We start from the raw sequence: 25,172 nt of genomic DNA, 5'->3' as shown, positions 1-25,172 counted from the left end.
CCAAAAGTGAAATTGCAGGTAGTTCGGTGAACATTTTTAGCTAAAATCCTCAAAATACCAAAAATCGAGAGGTACCGTTATTTGGGGGCTACACCAAAACATGGACCTATGTTAACAGTTTTAGGTGGAGATGTTTTGTGATTTCTAGGAACTTCAACTGTCAAATTACAAGTAGTTTGGTCAAAAATTGTAGCTAAAATCTTCAAAATACCGAAAATCGGGAGGTACCGTTATATGGGGCTATACCAGAAAGTGGTCCGATGTAGCCCATCTTCGAACTTGACCTGCCTATGGAAAAAATACACTCGGGTTCAAAAATATAGCGCTCTACCTCAATTATTGCGAACGCTAGAGTGATTACAACAGACGGACGTAGAAAGATCGTCTTAGAATTTTATACTGATCAAGAATATATATACTTTATATGGTCGCAAATGATTAGTTCGATGTGTTACAAACAGAGAAACAAACTCAATATACCCTCCATACTATGGTGGAGGGTATAAATATAACAAATGCCAAATTAATCCCACAATCTGGTAAGGATACCAACTCCCCCAAAAATTAACGGTAACAATGCGAACCGAATATCAAATACACCCACAATTCGGATTCGCATAACAACTACTCCCAAACAGGTTCAACCAAATTCGCAATGGCAGTTCAATATTCGGTTGGCCATAAGACACAGCGAGAGTAAAGCACAGAGGACCATTGTTTCAAGTGAAAACTTTGGGGGTTGACTCCACATTATTATTATTATTGTGTGAAATTGTGCTCTCTTTCTCGCTCTGTGTACGAGTGTGTGTGTGTGCGTGTGAGCCATTGTTAGCAGCAGCAGTTGGTTAGTTGATTCGGTTCTCTCAGGTCGTTACATCTGTAGTGGTGGCAAAAGGACGATGAGCAAAACATTACACAGCACAAACAAAAGAACATTTATTCCAAATTTTACCACAAATAGTTAACTAATAAATAATCAAGTGTACATAATTGTAATAAATACTAACGGTAGTTTTAGAATTCAATAAAATTAAAATGATTTTGTGACAAATTGCCGATAAAATCGTAACGAAACGAAATCTGAAATTTTGCAAACGGTGGTACTATTTTGTCGAAGAAGAAAGAATATGTCGTTGGACGTGAGAACCAGCAGCAGTAGCAGCACCAACATCATCAACGAGCAGCCGTGAGAAATCGATACGACGATGGTATACACATAAACAACATTCCAAAAGAGGAAATGCAAAAAAAGGAAAAAAGACGACGAAACGAAACGAACGCAAAGAAAAACAGTCAAAAGGATTGTCATTCACTACAACACAACATAAGAGAAGAAAAAAAATGAAAATCGAAAAAATCCTATCCACAAAAAATGAAAGAAATTCTATATAGAAGATTTCAATTCGGATTTTTGTTTTTTAACAAAATGCAAATTATTATTATTACATATAAAAAGTAATACTTATATATACACAACAACAACAACATACATCGCTCTCTCTATATATATATCATAGTTTAAACAAGAAAACGAAGATAAGAAAGAATAAAAAAATTCTACAGAATAAATCAACAAAACAACCAACCAACCAAATGGAATTTAGAAGTTAAGGTGAGTCCTGTTTTGCAACGAAATCCTGCTGGCAAGGATTTGCCCCTCAGGAGAACTCAAGATGTACCCACAAGTACTTGTACTGGTGGTTCTTCTTCATCCTTGTCCTCGTCGTCGTCGTCGTCATAGAAAGTGAAGTTAGTTAGTTTTTCTTTTTTCGTGTGTTCCTTCCCACCACCAACCAACCAACGACGAAGGATATAAATTTTTGTGTGTGTGGCCAGAAAAGAAAGATGAAAAAAATATTTTTTGTTGAAAAACTGAAGGTCGCCCCAGTGTATTATTTTTGTGTTTTAAATTTTTGCAATACGTGGGCCAGCCTATGGACTTTTTTCCTACATAATTAAAGGACATAAACTGTGTAAAAAATTAAAAAAAAAAACAAAAACTATGTGTTACAGGATACCCAACATATGAATAAACAAAAAAGGACTTTTTCCTATGTGCAAATTAAGTGTGTGTTTGTGTGTGTGAGTGTGAAATGGGTTAGTTCTTCTTCGCAAAAAACGCTGTGATGTGTCGCCGTTCGGTATGATGTGTTTGCCAGCCTGTCACCGAAACGTTGCCAGGCAGCCAGGCAACAATTAAAGTAAGGTTTCGTGTGCAAGTACCACCACCCATATTTATTTTGCATATTTCTTGGGCAAACAAAAAGTGGATACTCTTTAAAATTTAAAACAAAAAACCCCTTTTAACCAGGTTAACAAAAAGAAAAAAAAACACAAATGAAATAATGAAGGAGGTGCGTGCTTAGCTGTTACAACAAATCATACGAAAGAAAAACAACTTCTCCATGACTTGAAAGAAAAAAACAGAAACTATTTCCCTTTCTACAAAGTGTCCATCAAAGAAGTATGGTTTTGCAAGTAATGATCACTTAATGTAAAAACCAAGAGTTAACCCTTCCTCCAGGCAAAATATTTTTCTAGAGGCCAAACTATGGGTGTCATATTCTAGACAAGTGTTTTTTTTTTTGCTTGTTATTTTTCCAAAAGAAAATTCATTCTCTTTCAATGGATTTTTGTGTATTTCAATTTCATTTGATATTGGCATTTTCTCGGAATTGTATTATTGTTTTGTCTAATTTGTCAATTTTTCCTCCTCTTCTTGTTCTTCTTCTTTTGTTATCCTTTGACTACGACAAAATGATTTTGGTATCATAACTTTTTGTTGTTGTTCTCGTTGTTGTCCTGCTGTTCTTTCTGTTTACCTTCAATATAGACATTGTCTACCACCCCACAAGCGTTTTGTATTAAGTTTTTAAAAAGCCCCCCTCCCCTCCCCCCACACACGCATATTTTCACATAATGGACCAATCGGCCGAAAAAAATGAGAGTTTCACATTACATTAATGCAATGAACAAAGTTTGTTATGTTAAGAAACAAAGTATTGGCCATGCATGGGCATGTATGTATGGCGTGACTATAATTTAAAGAATTTTTATGAACTTCTTTATAACCCCCCCACCCCCTTCCTCCAACATATGAATTCGTATTTACATGCAAAAATAAGCCCTTCAACTTAACGCAACATATAAATCTTCTGTAATAAATCAGCCTATTGAACAATTTGACGAGGGGAAATAAACTTTTTTCCACAGAAAACCCAACTTCAAATAAAAACACGTTAAAAAGAATCAGTCGGCTTTTCAGATAGCAGAAAATACACTCAGTCCTTGACTGTGCAGAAAAAAACACAATAACAGAAGATGTGGAAAAAGTTAGAATTATTAAAATTTATTTACTAAATTTTGCAACATGATCCGAGAGGTGGTCTTAAAGTGAATGTAAACACAAAAGTATTGAACTTTTGTGGACGAGGTATCTGAAGAAATGGGCCGACATGTTCCATCTTGGAACTTGATATTTATTTCAGAAGTCACTACTTTGGATAGTTATCGAGTCCACTGGCCATTTCAGTTGAAACTTTCGAGTCATTATGTCAGGAAGTATGGACTTGCGACAAAAAAAAAACATTATATTCCGGCATGTCACAGAAACCGATCGGAATCTGTGACCAGGGACGTAGTCAGGATTTCATTTTGCGTTTTTTTGGAGCACTTTGCACAATAACTCGAAGACCCCCTGTAGGAATACTTCAGAAGTAGGCTATATAAGCATCGTTGAACTCAATGATATCACTCTGTAAGACCAAAAGAAGGGAATACAGTCGGAAAACCTTAGAAATATCTTAAAATTTTAAAAAATAATGTTTTTTGTTTACCATTATTTATTTCAGCATAGAGAACATGGCCAAAGCAGTTGTAGCGCTTTGGATATTATAACTATACGATTTCTTAGGAAATCCAGACTTTGTAATGCCATATAACCCCACGGCCAAAATTGCTATCTATGTATATGCCTATGGAATGGTCAGGTCCTTTCCTTTGTTACGTACTTCAAAAAAGTAAAAAAATTATGGCTTCAACTTCGCAGTCTAATTTTTTTGAGTATGTTATGGAAAGAAGATTGGATTAGTTGAGAATTGATCTATGCATTGGGAATTTGGGGACATCGTTTTGTTTAATGAAAAGTTATGGCATCCAATCGTGTTTATTTTAACAGAGAAACTGCGTGCCAGAGTTTCTCTGTTAAAAAATGGGTTGTTTTCATAGATGGAGATTTTAAATGACAAATGCTGGTTGTAGTTATTACCTCACAGATATGGTGGAGCTCAAACCTTAAAAAAAGAAATTTTGGTTCCTAATCGTAAATCGTATCATAAAGAATGTCTGAAATCCAATAGAGGTTGTGTTGATAGAGAACTAATGCTGAGCAATAGTAATATCGTCATGAAATTCTGGCGCTCTATCGCGGGTTTCTTAATGCTAAGTTCTGTCGTTCTATCATACGCCTGGCGATACTTTTATTGTGACATTCAATCGGTGGTCTTCTATTAGAGAAATTCTGGTTTATCCTCGTGGATCCTTTAAATTGTTCAGGAGCAAGCAAAACTCAGGCAACCAGTCTTGAATTCTTTTAAAATGAAATTCTGGCGCCCAATTCAAGGTCTAAACATGCATACAAATACTTTTAGGTTGTGTAAAGAATTCTTCTTTTAGCAAAAATCCATGAACACAATTTTGACCAATCTACATTTGTATTCCCTCAGCCGTTAGCGATGTCCGTCCGTCTGTCTGGATGGATGAAAAGCCCGATAATTCTCGAACGGATCAATCCATTCTATCCAAAATTCGGCCCTCGTAATATTTTGCCCCAACTAAAATCAAGTTTGAAGATGGACTATATTGGTCCAATACTTTGGAAACCTTCCACACAAAATTTCCAAAATTTTCAGAATAGTGCAGTTTAAGACCTGTAGTTGGATCCTCTAGGGCATTTTTTGGTTACCGACAAAGTCTGTCAAATTAAAACGCAAAATTATGAATGAAAAGTTCAAATAAGGGCACCTATTACGACAGAACAAGTTTTTTCAGGGGCAAGTCCATAATTTCTCAGAAAATGGCCCGGCAGCTGCAAAAAAAGCCTACAGCCACCATGTGCAGTGGATTGTTCGTTGGTCCAAAATTATCGTAATATTTCTGCGATTCTTCGATAAAGTTCGATCTTTGTGCTTATCGGCCCAATCCTTCCGGTGTTCAAACATTTTCGATAACACTGCGTTTACACATGTCAGGACAGTTGAGTACACGTATTGATTGTCAAAAACCTAAAACTGAGTGACGTAGGCGTCCAGACAGCTGCAAAAACATGTGTAAAATTATGAATGAAAATCTGTTTGTTTTTCGTTCACATATTTTGTTTTTGTTTTGTTGAATCCCAGTTCTGTTGTCTTTTTTGTTATTTGAAATAGTTTTGTTTTCATTTCTTCAAAAATGTCCATGTTTACTGTCTACGAAAATTACCAGACAGTGCCGAGGCAACTAGCCACATGTTTGTATGTATTAGTAAATCAGAGTTGTATTAGTAAATCAGTATGTATTGTTTGCAGAGAGTCTGTGTTGTGTAAACGCCAAGTAAAATTGTACGCTCAACATTTTTAAACATAGTAAGCGATTTGTTCCAAACTTTGGATTTAGTAATACCTTGTCCAAACGTAGTTTAAGCTTGAAAATGGAGCGTATCGATGTGCTCTTTAGAGTAACTCCCTCACAAAGGTTACCGAAGATACTCCTTGTGGTCCTGTCGGCAGCGATGTTATGTTTTTCATGAGAAGTCTATATTTCCTGACATAATCGTCCAACAGCTCTAAATTATACGGTGACCAACTGAAAATACTATTGGAAGGAATTGTGATCATTAATCCAAATCCATATTTTGTCGGCAACTTCACACGTCCAAAAATGGCCACAAATTTCTGAAAATTCTTTAACTACATCATTTTTGGCGAAAAGTATTTTGGTGGTGTATTCGATCTGTCCATTCAATTCACACAGCCTAAGGATATATCCCTGCCAGTAAAGCCGGCTGATACTAATTAACTCGTTGAGATTTTGAGGAACAATAATCGGTTTCCCATCAGTTTTTTCGTGAGTCTTCGCAAAGTCCTTTACCGAAGATGGAAAAAGAAAAGTTTCTAGAAATATGCATCCATCGGAAGAACAATTTTGTTCCATGCGCCCTGTTTTACCGAAATCGAATTGTGGGTTTCTTTGACGAAGGTCACATTAGCGCTGTTTCAACATGGCGTCTTCGAGTTAATAGGCGAGGAGTATGAGGTAGTGAAACCGTTGTACATGGTTTTCTGTGTTTGCGATGTCAACTCTTCCTATTATTCATTTCAAAAAACTTGTGTCTCTTCTGCTTTTGTTCAAAGAATAATCGGCAGAAAAAGTGCAAAATACGGCTTATTTTCTAAAGAAAATTTCTAGCAATAATCTTAACGAACACAAATTATACCATAAAACTGCTTGATATAGTTTTTATGCAAATTTTAAACATAGTAAAAAATTTGTAATTGTTATGGTATTCAAATAGTTCATTAAAAACGTGTTAGAGAAAATATACAAAAATTGAAAACCACAAAGATTAAACAACGATTTCATGCTTCATTGTTGAATTGCTTTTATCAAAACCATTAAATCGCAATAATTGTTTTTCTAGACGTTGTTCATAAGTCAAAGTATTGGACGTTATATACCAACAAGTTCAATAAGTTAAGTAACTGAAAACTTAACAGAATCTATGCACAAAATTACTCAAAAAGCCTACGAGTAATTGTTCATTATTTTTGACAATACGTATACAGATGTATTTAAATTATCCTTTGTAATACTTCATCCAATGCATTACATATTTCTTCTTTAAAATTGTACTCTGAAATGTGTAGCATATGGAAAATAAAATAATTTCGGGGCCCCTCTGGCGACGTCGGTGTCTGTGACATCCATGATTGTTTTAAACAGGAACACAAGGATGGTAGGGTTAAATTTTCAAAACGATTTTCGAAGAACCCTTAAACCGCGAAAGCGAACATTTTAAGCTTTGGCGAGGAGATTGTTCAATAAAGATTTGCAATGTTTCAAGCAAATCGAATACTCAATTCTTAATTTGTTAGTTATCCGGCTCAACAGTCATCTATGTGCCGGCAGGTTTTTAGAGTATGGACATGCCCACGAAAGCATTACATAACACTGTGCAACATTTTTGAGCCAATCGCGTGCAAACAACTTCTGTCCAGAATTTTATGAAAGTAGAGGATCAATAGGCAAAACCCATATTTGGGTTTTGTTTTCTTAGATCAGGTTCGGTTTTTATGGCCTCATCTAAACATGGTTAAAGATCGAATTTTTAAAACAAATCGGGGCTGTAGTGAGGAATAGTGAACTCGAAAAACTGCATTTAATGCCTCAAATTTTATAATATATCTAAAAATTCTATAATTTGTGTATATTTCGCAGCGTATCTCCCAAAATGTTAAATTCTTCTTAATGTTACCTTTTGGGAAAATATTCTCTGGAATGTAATACACAACTCTTCAGAACATTATATTGTTGTAAAATGCCTCTATGGCCTTGTTTATAGCAAAATTTTCAACAACAATTTGGTAAATATTTCAATAATTCATTGAAACCCCCAACATGAGAATAAACAGCCTGTGTGAACATTGTTTGAAATAAGTTTTGTAAAAGGTATGTTATGAAATATCCCTTTAACAACGTAAAATAACCATTTTAGTGATGGTCACATTATTTGGAAAATTTTTAGAATGGTACCTTGTTTCAACTCCCAACAGTTTAGTTGTTACTGACCAGAATTTCAGAAATTATGTAAACTTTTATATATTTTAACGAGTTTGATGCGCTAGATGCAGCTTTTCCTAGTTCATCTGCTTGACACATAAGTTCTACTACTTTAGGGCTACAATATTGCTGAAGACTGCAAAGCAAAATTCTTATTAGTTTCGGAGATAAAGGTCCGATCACTGGAAAAAAGCTCATTTTAGGTCGGTTTAGATGAGGCCATAAAATCTAAACCAGATCTAAGAACACAAAACCCAATTAAGGTTTTTGTAGTCTCAATATGTACTTTCAGAAAATACCCATTAGAAGTTGTTTGCATTTGCAGTGTTGCACAGTGTAATTGTAAAAACAATATTCGAAACTAGCTTCAACTGTAATTAAGCGAAAATATTCAATTTTTTGTTTGAAAGAAATATTACAATGCACTGTGGGGCCAAAGTCAGGGTTTTGAGGCAAAAAATCATAAGGGCAAGCTAGACATTCAAAACTTCGCGCAGATGTTTATAATCGGCCTAGAAACGAATCTGTCATATATATGTTCGCCCGATTTTAAGTAATTGATGGACCAAAGACGCAAATTCTGTCCAATTATGATGAAATTTGCACAATGCTACCGAATTCTGACTACAAATAAGTTTACCAAGTTATATTGCAATCGATTAAGAATTGGATATACTTACTTAGCTGGCCCATTACAGAACATTTGTTCCATAAGCCGAACTAAGAAAAGATCTCCAATTATCTATGCTTGTTGCTTTGCTTTTTGGAATACCGCGCCTTGGAATATCACTCATTCTTATGATATCTCGATGCGTTTATCTATACCAGGGTCGCCCATCTGCATACTGCGGGCGCCCACTGAGTTGTTTTGCATTTGCTATTCTCTCTCATTCACAGTGTACGTGAGCAAAAACGAATAACGAAAAAATATCACTTGCTTTAGTTTGATGGAATTCTCTTGGGCGACGCTGATCTATACTGATGTCGTTGTATAGCAGATACAGCTCGTGGTTCATACGACGTCGATATTCACCGTCAACGCAGATTGGCCTGTTGATCTTTCGAAGAATTTTTCTCTCAAACACACCAAGCACTGCCTTATCTGCTTGCGCAAGTACACACGCTTCGGAACCATACATTTTGTTTGACGAGATGTGGCCTTGTTTCTAAACTGCTTTCTTAAGCCAAAGTAACATCAGTTGGCTAACACAATTCTTCTCTTTATTTCAAAACTGATGTTGTTTGTTGTATTTATGGCGGTGCCGAGGTAGGAACCAACTTCCACTGTTGGTCCTAGCTCTACGGACACATTGCGCTTCGACACCATCAACTTTATCTTTTCGCCGTTTACTGCCAGACCCACTTTCGATGATTCTCCTTCGACCTTCTTAAAGGTATCAGTTACATCCTTTACCGATCGTCACGTGATGTCAATGTCATCTACATAAGCATGCAACATGTGAGTGTTGCTGTATATTGTCCCCTTTCTTTTGACGTTTGCCTCTCGTATAAACTTTTCCAGCAGCATGTTGAACAGGTCACACGAAATGCTGTCTCCTTGTCTGAAACCTCTTTTGGTACTGACTTGTTCGGAGAGGTTCTTTCCTGTTTTAACTGAGGACCTAGTATCAATTAAAGTCATCTTACAAAGCCGAATGAGCTTCGGACATGGCTTGGAATAACTTTGGGCGTAGGGGGCTGTCGAAGGCTGCCTTATAATCGACAAAATGGTGGTAGGTGTCGATCCGCATCTCTTGTCTCCTTTCTTGTGGACGGGACAGGATACTCAGGTTTCAATCGGGTACGCGTTCTTCCTGCCAGATGGTACTAACTAGCTGATGCATACACCTTATCAGCGTGTCGCTTCCGGTTTTGAACAGCTCGGCTGGTAAGCCATCGGCTCCTGCTGCCTTATTATTCTTTAGCCGGTTTATTGCAGACTTTACCTCATCTTGGCTGGGATTGGAACTGTGGTATCTTCGTCGTCTTCGCTACTAGTGGACACCAACAGTTTGGAATAATGTTATTTCCATATCCCGAGTACACTATCTGTATCAGTTAACAAATTACCTTGCTGGTCTCTACAGGAGGATGTATCTGTACCAAAGCCATCAGTTTGCTTCACTCTTTGGTAGAATTTTACGACTTCTTTCTTTTCCATTTATCTCTTTTTCCTGTGGAAAAGACGTTTCTCCTCTCTCCTTTTCTCCCTATACCTCTCTCGCGTTGCGAATGATGGGTTCCTTGGTGGAGGTCTCTGGTATCCAAGAATGGATTTTGCGGCTGTTTGTATGAAGTGGGCAATATTTTGCCATTGCGCTGATATGTTATCGGGACGAGGAGTGCTTTCATTAATCAATTGGGCCAGTTGAGTGAAATATGCTGTGGCTATATGTTGTGTTTGCAGCTTACCGATGTCCAACTTCCGTGTTGAGTCTGTTCGTACTTTATTTGCAACGTTTAGATGGGTACGTACCTTTGCTGCAACAAGGTAGTGGTTCGAGTCTATGTTTGCTCCTCGGAACGATCGTACGCCCAACACGTTCGATGAATGTCTTCCATCTATCACAACGTGATCAATTTGATTTATTGTTCTTTGATCTGGAGACAGCCAGACGCCCTTATGAATATCGAGATGCTTAAATCTGGTACTGCTAACTACAATGGTTTTTGCCGCCGTGAAGTCTATCAGCATCATTCCATAGTCAGATGCTTCACTGTGGAGGCTGTATTTTCCGTCTGTTGGGCCAAAGATATTCTCCTTTCCAATTTTGGCATTAAAACCGCTTAGAATAATATTAATTTCATGGACAGGGTAACGGTCATAAGTTTCTTCTAAGCGCTCGTAAAATATATCTTTGATCTGTTCGTCATTGTCTTCAGTGAGAGCATGAGCGCAAATAAAGCTGATGTTGAAGAATTGTAGCAAGTCGTTCATTCACTAGGGTGAAGCTGGAAACCAGATGTTTTAACCTCCGATTAACTACTAACCGCAACCAGCTATATCAGCCTTGTACTTTTCAAGTACATCTGCCAGCGCTTAAACTACACCTTATTTATAAAGTGTGCGAACATTCTAGGTGCAGATCATGGTCCTTAAAACGTCATCAACTTTAGAGGGGCTGCTTTTTCCTAGGGCAGGGTTACTAACCCAACGGCCAAACCCAATTTTTCAACGTTATTATGGGTGAACGAGCGGCACATGTTAGCTCACTACCACAGTTCCCCAAGTGACACCACGGGGAGGTCAGTGTCCACTTGAGATGAGAGAGGGATCAAGATAAATCCTGGGCTTTGCCATGTTAAATCAGGTCAGGACTGTTCCTTGGTATCTTTCATCCCACGAAAGATGATTTTGGAAAAGAATATGAACGAAGATTTTAACGGTGAGAATGATTATGTATACAATCAAACATTGTGAAGTCTCCTATGTGTGTCCAGGGGGTGCATGACCGTAACGGGGTTCGGATAAATAGCTTTTATGGGTCCAGGAATATGAGAATAATATCTTGCACTCATATTCACACGATACTAAAGACCCTAGTGTAATGGGGCTAATACCTAAGGTGTATATAACAAAGAGACAGGGATCTGAGATGATCATACCAGCCATATTCGAAATAATGGTTTTAAACCACAAGTATGTTTGAACGAAATCCGTTTCAGACAATTCGGAGTTGATTTAGCCATGCCCACGATAACTCTCGAAAGGATCAATCGATTCGGTCCAAAATTTGGATTTCCTAATATTTTGTCCAAACTTAGTTTAATTTCGAAGATGGGTCATATCGGTCCACTCCTTCCAGTACCTCCCCCACAAAAGTTCGAAAATGTTCGGAAAATTTGTGCGCACCATAACTCTTGAAGGGAATAACCGATTTGGTCCATACTTTGCACATCGTGGAATTTCTACCAAACATAGATGAGGTTCCAATATGGACTCAAACAGTCCACTTCTTTGGGTACCCCCAAACACAAAATTTCGGAAAAGTTCAGTTTATGACCTGGTCTCGAATCGCATTGATTTTTGCTTTCCTCTATACGACGTTGTAAGTTTCGTTAGGGACAAGTCCATACTTTCTGAGAAAATAGCCTGAAAGGTACAAGAAATCCCTATGACACCGTGTGCCGTGGTTGGAGCGCAAGATAACTCTCGAACAGATCTGCCGACTCGGTCCAAAATATGGCTTTCGTAATATTTTGTCCAAACTTAGCTCAAGTTCGAAGATGGATTATATCGGTCCACTCCTTCCGCTACCTCCCCCACCAAAGGTCGAAAATGTTCGGAAAATTTGAGCGTACGATAACTCTTGAATGGAGTAACCGATTTGGTCCATACTTTGCACATTATGAAATTTCTACCAGACTTAGATGAGGTTCCAATATGGACTCAATCGGTAAACTCCTTCGAGTACCGCCATGACTCTTTTTTACTTGTTGAAATATTAATTTTGGAGAAGGCACCTCCTGGCGTATAATTAAATATGAATACTTTTGGGAGTCATAAATTTGTTTGCATGCAAATAATTTGAATTTCTACTCATTATTATTATTATTTATTATTACTATTATTTATTTATTGATATCACAATATATATCCACAATGAACTATTTTCAAAATAACCTAAAAAGCACAATATCGCGTGCATTTAAAATCATATGTATGGTACAAGTGCACTTTTTTTGGACGAAAGATCTTCAATAAACTCACAATGTTCCCTTTGAAAATTTGTATATAGCATTTGTAGTGTTCAATAAAAATGGAGCAGTGTCCGTCTGTCGAAAATTTCACGGTCAGATATGGCAAATTGCATTGCAATTGGATATATTTACAGCGGCTTATATGTTTATTTATATTAGGTGTATTCCAAAAAGGAAAGAAAATTTATAGATGTATCAGAAGGGGCTACCAATTTAAATTTTCCAATTTTGGAACTTTTATTAGAAATTTATAATAAGGGAGGGAGGCATGGTAGAACAAGAAAAGGTAGCAGCAATACCCAGCTGACTGAACTGGGTTGTAGTGTTAGTGTCAAATTTCATATGACATTTTATACATTTATTTCTATTTCGATGTACATTAGGGACATATATTTTTTGAGAAAAAAATATATCATTCGGAAAAAAACCATTTCCCAGAAAGACTTCTTCATATCAATGATATGTAACCTCCTCCAAGTTCGAACGATAAGCCGCGCAGTAAATCACCGCTTGTAGAGGCGATACAACGTTTGTTAATATGTGAGGTATTTTGTTAAAATTTAAAAAAAAAAAATAAAGCCCTAATAAACATGTGCTTCTTTGATTTCTAAAACAAAACAATGAAACAGCTTCTCCTTTTTCTATGAATTTCCAGCGACCCCAAACTTTTCTGCAAGAATTGTACTTTCTGCGAGAATTTATGCATTTAGTGGAATGATGTGGAAACATAAAAATTGAAAATGTAACGAATTTTCATTCACGTTTTCCAAAATATTCAACCAAATGTGAAAAATTATTAGTTTTTTAAATTCCAATAATTTATAGACATTTCCTGTTTTGTTTACAAATACAACTGGCAGTAACGTTACAAACAAAAACAAATTCCTTTGTGGTTGTTGTTCGAGTTGTATTTGTTGTAGTATTAACTTTACCTTATATTTGTTCTACCATGGGAGGGAGGCTTCTCTCATATGAATGAGTGCACCCCTGTTCATACTAGCTCAATGAAAAGGGACCTACCGTTCATCACCGAGTCCGAACGACGTGTCCTAAGATACCGCGTGTAGAGAAGTTTTTCATGGCTGAAATACTCAGAAAATTTCACCATAATTACTGAGGGTATTTTGTCACCGTTGAAAATTTCATGTGGCCTGGCCTAGGAAAATATCCCACGGAAATTTTACTTTTTTTTGATTTTTGAAGAATAGAATGAAGAAAAAAATACATCTCAGTAATGTTGGCGACATTTTCTGAGTATTTCAGCCATGTCATACTTCTCTAAAAGTGGTGTATTAGGACACGCCGTTCGGACTCGGCGATAGACTGTAGGTCCCAAGCTTAATGTGATAAAGTGGCAGAATCGAAAAAGTTATTTCTTACAATAAGCTTATTTGTTCATAAAGGAATTTTAATTTACTGAAATCTAATTCCCAGGAGCAGTGTTGTAGGGTATCACATGGTCGGCCCCGTCCGACTATAACCTTTACCTACTTCTTATACCCTCAGCATTTATGCTAACGAGGGTATAAACACTTTTATACGGGCAAAATGTGCCTCCTCGAAATAATGGTTTTAGACCCCAAGTATGTTTGGACGAAATGTGTTTCAGACAATTTGGAGTCGATTAATCAATCGATTCGGTTCAAATTTTGGGTATCGAAATATTTTGTTCAGGTTTGATTTAAGTTCGAAGATTTGCCATATAGGTCCACTCCTTCAGGTACCTCCCCCACAAATGGTCAAAAATTGTCGCAAAACTTGTAACTCTCGAAGGGAGTAACCGAATTGAACCAAACTTTGCATATGATAATACTACCTCTAGGCATACATTAGGTTCGAATATGGATTATATCGGTCCACTCCTTCAGGTACCTCCCACACAAAATTTGAAATAAGTGCAGTTTAGTGACACCTCCCGAATCGTTATGAATTTTTTTGTAACAGGATGTTCGTGCGGCCCCCATTGCGTCATTGTAATTTTTTTCGAGGCCAAGTCCATAGTTCCCGAGATAATGACGCATAACCTCAAAAAAACGCTGCACTATGTCCCGAGTTCAAATAAACGGTGGCCAAATATAAAAGGAGTTGGCATTGTCAGATGAATTTTGGTATAAATACTTATAGTTCACAGACAATGTCGAGACTCAGTCGGTCCACTCCTTTGGTTACACAGAAAATTTCGGTAAAGTTCAGTTTAAGGCCTGTTCAAGAATCGCTTTGATTTTTGTTGTAGCAACTTGCATCCACTGCCCCCCGTATAACGGTATAATCTTCATCACTGGCAAGCCATACTTCTTGAGAAAAGAGCCCGAAAGTTGTAAAAACCCCCTATGGCACCATATGTAGTACCTGGAAGGCTCGAACCGAATATAGCTATATTATGTTTTCGCAAGCTAGTGTGATAAAAAAGCCCCATCTATCGATATCCCCGCAAATTTTTGAGCTTAAATCCTATCCATACTTTTGTCGGTACATACACCCAACATTTTGAAAACCCCCCTAAATACATAAGTTTTTTTTTTTTTTGGAAAAAAGTATTTCTATCCACACAGGTTGAGGGTATATATCTCTGTCGGCAAAGCCGACTGATACTTTTTTACTTGTTTTATTTTAAGCTTAGTACAGACTCCTGCCCCAGAGCATTTACTCCAAGACTTTTTTTTTGGTCATTTGCCGATGTCACGTCTACGTATAAATATGGAATGCTGTCCATTTATGCATAATAAGACATTTTTAAATATTTTTTCTTTATATTAGAATAAAAACAGCAATAAATTTTGCACACCTCGGCCAATTCTATGAACTCGAAACCATAATTTTGTAACCAAAACTTTTTTAAATTTTGTTTTTTCAAAATAGTTTGGCTCAATCCCATTGTTGTTGTTTTAAAATTTAGTATATGAGTATATATAAGAGTTATGTGAGTTTCACAAAAACCCAAGGTGCTTTTTTAATTTTGAAAAAATTTAAATTTAAAAAAATATTGAATAAATTTTTAAAAAATGTTTTTCCAAATAAATTGATTAATTTGTTCTATTGTTTAGTGGTGTTTGACTTTTTTAAATAACTTTTTAACTTTGACCTTAAAGTCCTCTGCAATTGCTAGACCGAATTCGAATGCACCGGAAAGCTTATTATGTTATATGGCGAAATCTTTGTCCGTTCAAAAGTTACAGAATTTTGACCAGGAAAAACTATTCTGAACCACTGTGAGACGTATGTATATTGTTTCTTTCTTCTCGAATTAGTTCCCCAAAAGCTCTTGGAAACCAAGCGAACATTTTGTTTTTGATAGATCCATAATTGTGGTCTAATGCTTGATTCAAATTTTTTTATTTTGATATGAAGATAGGTAGTATTCCTACCGACTGGCACTTTCTAATTATTGTAATTATTATACTAAATATTATTATATTGGTAGCTGGTATTTATTTTGCATCTTCGCCACTAAAGTCTTTCTTTTTAATCTTCACCATTTATGAATATTTTGTTTCTGGGAAATTCTAATTGCAAGAGACGGTCGAGAACCTTTTAATACGCGATTCATTGAAATTGGTGTGCGTAGGAGGAAATTCCAAATTGATGTGAATTTTTTATTAGTCATAACAAATTTACACAGCAATGAGAATATACAAATGCATAGTGGCAAATTAACAGTTAACAAAATGTAAATGCTGTCAGTTCATTGAATCAACGATAGAGTAAGCAATGATAAACGGTTCCTTTATATTATAAAAATATATTTTATATAAATTATTTCAATTTGATATGGCATCTGGCGTACAAAGTTTAAAGTCATAAAATTACCCATCAACACCCATCTGCATCAGCATTTAGTTTTATTTTACTCAGAATCCATTGAAATTATCGACTGAACTTGATAAATTTACTGATAATTCCACACACACGCATACAAATAAATTTGATTATACCAACAAAATCTCACACAGTTATGGCTTCTGGGTTCTCAGCGTTAGTTTCAGATGTATTTCAAAAAATTAAAAGTTAATGAAAATGGGTTCACATAATAATTTGTAAAATATTTCTTACTAACATTTTCCCTTCATCCCTTCTCTCTCTCCTTTCAGAATATTAACGACCATGCAGAATATGCTTTCGCCAAAAGCCAATCAATTGTGCTCGAATATTGGTAGCTGTGAAACGGATCATCATCACAATCAAATGCATACATCATCACATGGTCATGGGCATTCTCACAACAATGGCCAACAACAGCTGCAACAACAACAACAGATGCATCATCAGCATATGCATCAACATCATCAGCACCATCAACAACAACAACAGCAGCAGCAACATTCACAGATGCAAATGCAGTTGCAACAGCAACAGTCAACGCATCATCATCACAGCCAACAGCAGCAACAACAACACCACCAACATCAACACCAACATTTGTCATCGGTCATGAATCGCCGTGGCAGCAGCAGCAATGTCTTACCACCACACATGACACAGTTGTCGTTGAGCAGTGCCGGTAGTAGTGGCAACATTGGTGGTTCTTCATCTTCCGCTGCTGCTGCCGCTGCCAGTTGTGTGGGTAGCAACACAACATTGAGGAGAAAATCTTCTTTGAGCTATCAACAACAATTGATGGGCAACACATTACAATGCAGTTCGGACATAACAACGGATTGCGGTACTGAAATATCACCGGGACACTTTAGTCCTCATCCCAATGAATTGTACCTTCATCACTCGCATACGCATCATCAGTCGTCGCAGTCGCAGCAGCACCAAGTGCAACAGCCACCACCACATGTTAAACTGAGTCTGCAACCCATAGAAAGATATGATGACTCATTGGCGTGTAGTCTGCCACCACCCTCACCGGCGCCCAACAGTGATCGTTTTATTGATGGCAACTGTGTGGTCTCACCACCGACTGGTCACACAGATGGTGTGGATGTGGATCATTTGCCACCCCAGCAGCAGCATCATCATCATCACCACCACCACCAACAAACGTTGTCATCTTCCACCTCAAATTCTTCGATATCCACCGGGGGTTTGGGTAGCTGTTCATCGGCGACAGGTGTCACTTGTGGACCAATGAATGCATCCCTACAAAGGGTTAGTCATCATGGCTTGAAATATGGCGGTGGGGCAGGAGGAGGAAATGGCATGCAGAGCATACAGCGTTCTGCTTCACCCAACACAAGTAGATATCGCTTGAATTCGGAGCATCATCGTTATCGGGATATTGTGAATTCAAGCTCCAATTCCTCACCCTCAGCAAATTCAACAGCAGCTGCTGCGGTGGCTGCCACAGCGGTGCCAACCCAAACGGGTCGCTTTATGAGCAACTCGTCTAGTCACTATTTGAAGAATTGTCCAACATCCCTGGTGCCGAGTGACACTTATAGTTATTTGTCATCAACGGCCCATACGCCTGTCAAACGTTATGTACCCACCCCACCACCACCCCATGAGCTATACATGGCCGATCATCATTCCCACACCCACTACAGTAAACCACAGGCGTCCTCACATCAACAGCAGCAACAACAGCAGCAGCAGCAGCATCAGCAACAACAGCATCAACATCAGGCGTCACAGGTCTTACAACAATATCCAGGTCCAACGGCTGTAACCACAACGAAATGTGGACCTCAATCCTCGTCTTCACCCAGTACACTGCCATATCGCAATCGAAATTTAAAATGTTGTTCATCGGAGCAACAAATAGCCGCAGCAGGAGGAGGGGTAGGTGACTTGCAACCTCTCTCCAGTCTAAATCAAACAAAGGAACACTACGCTTCATCACCACGCATACGCAGTAGTCAATATGGACCACCCACGGCAGCAACGCTGGGAGCAAGTAACAAAATCTCCGGCAAAGATTCTCCAGTGGTCCATCATTTGATAAATGGGGTTGAGGGTGCCCAAAGTATAATGGCGGCGGCAGCCCATTCTTACAGCAAGACCTTTAGCATGATGACCACCCAGTGCAGTGTGGTGAACCAACCCCACATGGTGGCCACCATTACGGCCGTGGGCTGTGTAAGTTCTCCCCAAAGTAGTCTGAATATAACCAGTACCGTGTCACGATCTCAACTACCGCCACCGGTATATGGCAGTAATCAGCGTAGCATGGCCAGCGGCACTGGAATGTGTTCCATGATGAACGATCTGCAAGATATGTCTTCTACGATAAGTGCCACAAGCCAAAATGTCAGTGATATGAATTCTCTTGCGTCAGCAGTGGGGTCTGTGGGCCTTTGTAATACAAATGGCTTAAGGAAAGATGATACGGGCAGTACATCCTCAGCCAATAATACAGGTTTGGTATTAAGTTCAGGCGGCGCAGGATCGGGTTCAACAACCTCCTCGGCGGCCACATGTTTGCATTGTAAGACAGTACGACGCACCACAGGTGTTCATCAGACCACACAAACAACTGGACCCATAAGTCCAGTACCTCAAATGATGCCAGCAACACCATTGGCGGGAGCTAGTTCTGCCAACGGTAGCGCTAGTGCCAGCAATCAACGTTACTTGGAACAACAACTGGCCACCCTGAGCATGACAGCATTAACACCCACCACCGCCAACAGTACTACCAACAATGAAATGAACCACTTAACACCTCTAACGCCGCCTAATGCTGCCGCAGGTGGCATGACTTCACAGCAGCAACAGCAGGTCCTTGGCAGTCGTATGCTCAGCTCCCAAAAGAAGCAGGATATGGTCAATGAGCAAACAATGTACAGTCAACTTAAGGCGAGTAGTAATCAAATGACGCAGCAGCAGCAACAGCAGCAGGCTCAGCAGATCATGCAGGCGGAATATCAAAATCAGCAGCAGCAACAATTTCAACAGCAGCATCAACTTCAGCTACAGCAACAACAGCAGCAGCAACAACAGTTGCAGACATCTCCTCAGCAGGTGCAGGCCTCCAGCGGTATGGAGCCCCACTATATGGTACCCTCGACCATGCGTCCATACCAACAACCCCAGGTGGTGGCCCAACCACAACAGCAGCAGCAACAACAACAGCAGCAGATGGTGCAACCCCAGCTACAAATTCAGCCAGCTTCACAGCCCACACAACAGCCCTCATCAGCCGCTCTCAGCACAATAAATCAGCAGCAACCGCAACCACGTTACTCGTGTAAAAAACGCTTTACCGAATACATGCGACGTGAGGTTATGCGCTTCTTTGGCCTGGAAATTTCCACAGAGGCTGAAGACTTTGCCTTGTGGCAGGGTAGACAGCGACGTTTGGCCATACGACGTTTTGGTTCGCTGAAAACTGAAACCGCCGAATTACCTGAAGGTTGTTCGCTGGAAAACAATGGGACGGCGGGTGGGGTGAATGGCTCACATCAAAATTGTTCTGGTTTCAATAATGGCGCCCAACATTCACACAATCACTATCACCAGCAGCAGCAGTCGCAGCAACAACAACAGCAGCATCATCATCATCACAACCACTCGCACAGCCATCACAATCATCATCATGCCTCCGAACGTCCGGACATACTGCCTGTACAAGATACTGCCGATGATGATGACAGCAATGGCAACGACAGTGTTGGCTCCGGCAGCAGTGGAGGCGCCTTGAGACGACGCAACCATCAGCGTGATCACTTCCATCACCCATACTACAACATAGACTTTCGACCAGGTGACCATGTGGAGCGCAAACCATCTGTCATGTCTATGCTGGTTTCAGGCTGTAGCTATTTGGTGAATGCCCTCAACAAGCGACAAATGGATTTCCGGCAACGTCGTCAATGGTCACGCAGCTTTGCACCCGCTCATGTACAGAATCCCCAGAATTTGGATGGTTCCGCCTCGAACAATGAAATCTATGAAGGTGTGGCTGCCCTCAACGATGAGGTCTTCTTTGATTCACCATCTGGCATGGATGCCAATAACACCACCAACAATGGCTCTTCCACATCGGGTGCTGCAGGCACACCGGCCAATAATCCCACATCAGCCAACCGTAATCCAGCCATCTCGGGTGGCGCTGCCGCCGCTGTCAACATTGATCGCCAAATGTTCAACACCAACCAACAGGGATGGCGTACCACCAACAACAGCGTTAATCACAACGAATCGGCCAATCTACAACAGGCTGTGGTTTTACATGGCTCCTCAATACAGGATCAAGAAAATTCTCCCCAACAGGCCCAACAACAACAACAGCAGCAGCAACAACAACAAATACCCGGCATTCGGGCCAATCGCATTTCATCACAAATACTCGACGGCGTATTGGAGAATTCACGCCGTCCCATGTCACAAAAAATTAAACTATTCTGTGTTAATGACCTCGACGATCGCACCGATCATCGGCCCTTTTTCACCTATTGGATTAACACCGTACAAATTATTGTATTATTTCTGTCGTTACTGTGCTATGGTATTGGTCCAATTGGTTTTGGTGTCGAGCAGCGGACGGGCCAAGTATTGGTTACCAGTTTGAGCCTGCAGACGGTACAACACACCGAACAGCGTAACATATGGATAGGACCGCGTAATCAGGACTTGGTGCATATGGGTGCCAAGTTTGCCACGTGTATGAGGCGTGATGTAAAAATAATAGATGTAATGATGAAAACCCGACGTCAGGAACGAGAGACGGCGTGTTGTATAAGAAATGACGATTCGGGTTGTGTACAAAGTTCACAGGCGGACTGTTCAGTGAGGGGACTGTTTCCAACGGTAAGTAGCAGTTACATGATGATGATGACTTTTATTTAAATTTCTTTGTATTGTCTCATGGTGGGCCTTGGTGCTGCTCTTAACTGTTACATTTTCCAAATTTTCAAAATTTTAAGAGGTACCGTTCTTTGATACCATTTAAGCTTTAAGTATAGACGAATGTTTTACGAAAATTTTAGATATAATGCGGTCTTGAAACGAAGATTAACCTTCTCAACCCTACTGCTCATGGTCACAATGACTACTTTCAGTAAAAAATTCAAACCGAGTTCAAACGTGAACTGTATTTCAATGAAAATTTTAAATTTTTGTGAGGGAGATACCGAAATTGCCTTCTTCGAACTTGATGTACTAAAATATACTAGAAACTACACAGAAAAGAATATTACTGCAATTTAGGAATAGTGTTCATAAAGTCTTGTCAAAGTTCAAAATTCTGCATTTCATGAACGCCTTTCATAAAGCAAAAAAAAATGCTTTCTTCTGAGAGATTAGAAAAAACAATTTTGGCAAGTTGTTTTTTTTTTATTGACTAACAACCACCAACCAAACCAGAGACAAATTTATATATAATTGTTCCACAAACATCCCAGGCGGGACAGGGGAGACTTCTCTGCTGCTTTTTATTATTGTTTTTATTTTGTATTATTTTAATTTACCGTTTCTTCTAATGATTTTCGCTGTAGCTGGTATCGTCTTGTGAGCAAAGCAAGACAAAATATGAACCATATGTACATACATGTTGAGTCTCTCAGCACTAGATTGAGTTATTACATATTGCATTTATATTAAAAAAAATGAAAAATTGTAGATGCGAACTATATAGTACAGCCAATTACTCTGTTTTTTGAACACCAAACGTACTGTAGTTGTTTGGTTTATCAGTTGTTGCGACGCGTCGCGAATTTGGTTATTTCTCTCACTTACAGTGTACGTGAACAAAAACAAATAATAAGTATCATGTGGTTGTTGTTTTCTTCACCCATACATACACACATACTAAAACATTAGCTCCCAGCTAACAATTTTTTCCGATTTTTTTCCGAATTCGGAACGAAACTTTGCACAAGTATGCGATTCTGATGTCGAATTCGTTCAGAAATCGGAACAAAATTGTGTGAAGGTGCCCACGAATTCGGAAAGTTTTATCGGAAAATAATCGGAAGGAATATTAGAGTTTCTTTCCGAATTCTGAACGAATTCGTAAAAAAACTCGAATGAAAAAAAGGGAAATTTTAAGGGAATTTTCGATTATCTGCACAATTTCGGAAAAAACTCGGAAGGAACATTCGAAAATCGGAAAAAATTCGGAAGATTATCGGATGTTTGATCCGATATTCGGAAAAAAATCGGAAAATTATCGGATGTTTGATCCGATATTCGGAAAAAAATCGGAAGATTATCGGATGTTTGATCCGATATTCGGAAAAAATCGGAAGATTATCGGATGTTTGATCCGATATTCGGAAAAAAAATCGGAAGATTATCGGATGTTTGATCCGATATTCGGAAAAAAATCGGAAGATTATCGGATATTTTATCCGATATATGGAATAGGTTTTATCCGAAAATCGAAAAAAATTCCGGTGATATATATTTCGGAAAATCTTCGGATGTTTAATGCGAATTTTTTATTCTTTATTTCATCATCTTCACAAGTTGGATTTAGTAGTATTCATTGCTGCTGCCCGCTGATATTGTGTGTTTGCAAAATTATAAAACACAACTTTTCCTAATAAAGTTTCCATGTGTCATCACGATGTTGTTCTTTATTTGGCGTATCTAAAATAGAATTAACAATATTTGTTATTATAAACAGCTTTTTACATAATGTGTATGCAAACTTCCAATTTTAATTTCTTTTAAAACACACAATAATTTGTTCCGCTGCGTCTTACTCACTTAACTGCTGCGAAATAACTAAAAAACAAGGTGCAGCATGCAAACAAAGCAAAGAAATTTCCCTTGCCGCTGGCGTTGTTTGTATACAATCAACTCTCATCCAGAGTTCGGGATTTTTGCTCGCGAGAAAAATACACAGATCAAAAATTCTTTCAGATTATGTGCAGAGTACTCGGAAACTAATCGGAAAGAAAACAAATCAAAATTTCCCTCCCGAGATTGTGCAGAGCACTCGGAAAATAATCGGAAAGAAAGGTTACGAAATCTCGGAAAAAAATCTGATATCAGAGCCATCGGCAAAAATTGTTGGCTGGGCTGTGTCTTTTTACTTACTAAATGTTTTCAAATTTCTATCAGTAACTTTGAGCAAGGTTTCAATGATACTTCTGTCAAAATATGTGTAAAAAGATAACATTCAGTAAAATTTCGTAATATTTATTACAAATTATCACGTAAAAAGACACAGCTATTGATGGTAATATCTTGGGCGACGCTGATATAGTCTCAATGTGCTGGTGAGACGATGGTGGAGGTTGTGTTGTGGTTTGTTCCCAGCTAACAATTTTTTCCGAGGGCTCTGATTTCCGATTTTTTTCCGAAATTTTCTGACTATTTTTTAGATATTTGTCGATATGTAGCAATTGCTACATTGTCAATGTTATGGTGAGACGATGAGACCATTGAAATAAAAAGAGAACAAGTTGAGAGCATTTACCAAAAAAGAGAGGAAATATGAGAGCAAATAAGGGAAATGTAGGGAAAATAGGAAAGTGATTTTGCATCTCATGGAAATCTTACATATTTTTGAAAAAAAAGAATAATGGCTTTCGGATGGATATAAGAAACTGCACATGCATCTTATGTGAGGTACCTGTACAGTACCAAAAAAACTATATCACGAATTTTTTTGAAATATTTTTTTCTGTGTATACCATTTGAGTGACTTGTATTGGGCCAACCGGTAAAGATAAAATTCTAAAATTTGGAATAAGGGTCACTGATAACTTGTTGCAGAGATGTACCATTTTTTAGAAATTCTAACTATAACTGTACGGAAATTACTGAAATGTACTAAATTTTGTACCATTTGGATATGTGAACGTATAGAACTAGACGCTTGAAATTTGGATTGAGAATCAAAGTTGGGAAGTAGGGTTGATATAAGGAAGTGGTTTTGGAAATGTGCACCCATGTGTACGAAAAGTGCTAAATGGTACTAATTTTGGTACAGTATGGATTTGCTTGATCGGATAGAGCTGGAATAATGGAATCTTGAATTAAAATTACTGTTGAAATGATATTGGATATAGGAATAGGGCAAAAATGAATTCGAAATGTACTAATTGATATTTAATTTAGTATTGGGTGTACGGATATGGTTAGAATCCTAAATTTTGGAGTGTAGGATATATGGAGGTGATTTTAGAAATACGTAACATAAGTATACGAAAAGAACTAAATGCTACTGAATTTAAAGTTATAAAGCTGCTATTCTAAAATTCAATAGGAAACAAGCTGTTGTAGGGTTAAGATATGGAGGTAGTTTTAGGAAATAAGACTTTAGTATACGAAAAGTACTAAATGCTATAATGGTTGTAGAAATATAGCTTGAATTCTGAAATTTTCTATTAGGGTTACTGTTGTTGGGTAGAGTTAAGATATGGAGTTGTTTTTGGAAATATATTACCTCCCGATTTTCGTTGTTTTGAAAGTTGTGGCCTAAATATTCCCCAGAAATGGCTGATATTTGGTATTTAGTCTTCGTTGGGGGTATAAAACTTTCTCCCAGAAACTTGTCGGTACAGGTCCATGTCTTAGTATATCCCCCATAGAACGGTTCCTCTTGATTTTCGGTATTTTGAAGTTTGTGACCTCAATATCCCACCGAAGTGACTGAAATTTGGTAGTTAGTTTTCGTTAAGGGTATACAACATCCTAACCTTAAATTTATCGGTATAGGCCCGCGTCTTCATACAGCCCCCATAGAACGGTACCTCCAGATTTTCGGTATTTTGAAGGTTGTGACCTCAATACCGCACCGAAATGACTGAAATTTG

At 38.3% G+C, this 25,172-nt stretch overlaps 1 protein-coding gene across 3 annotated transcripts in view; it reads left to right on the top strand.

Annotated features, from left to right (window-relative positions):
- Nucleotides 1–684: 684 nt before the first annotated feature.
- rho-5 (rhomboid-5) overlaps nt 685–25,172 on the top strand; it is a 42,708-nt gene continuing 18,220 nt past the window's right edge. Inside the window, exons 1-2 of one of the 3 annotated variants that reach the window (XM_073976987.1) lie at nt 685–1,612; nt 16,605–21,213. In XM_073976987.1, coding sequence (XP_073833088.1) covers nt 16,618–21,213 — 4,596 coding nt within the window. In that variant the 5' untranslated portion in view covers nt 685–1,612; nt 16,605–16,617. Of the gene's footprint in view, nt 1,613–1,758; nt 2,202–16,604; nt 21,214–25,172 lie in introns of those variants that run through there. The other 2 variants (XM_073976988.1, XM_073976986.1) reach the window with 2 other exon arrangements.

Source organism: Musca autumnalis, unplaced genomic scaffold (genome assembly GCF_047663935.1).
Source record: "Musca autumnalis isolate F117 unplaced genomic scaffold, ASM4766393v1 scaffold_3, whole genome shotgun sequence".
NCBI classification, from domain to species: domain Eukaryota; kingdom Metazoa; phylum Arthropoda; class Insecta; order Diptera; family Muscidae; genus Musca; species Musca autumnalis.
This window is presented reverse-complemented; position numbering and strand designations above follow the sequence as displayed.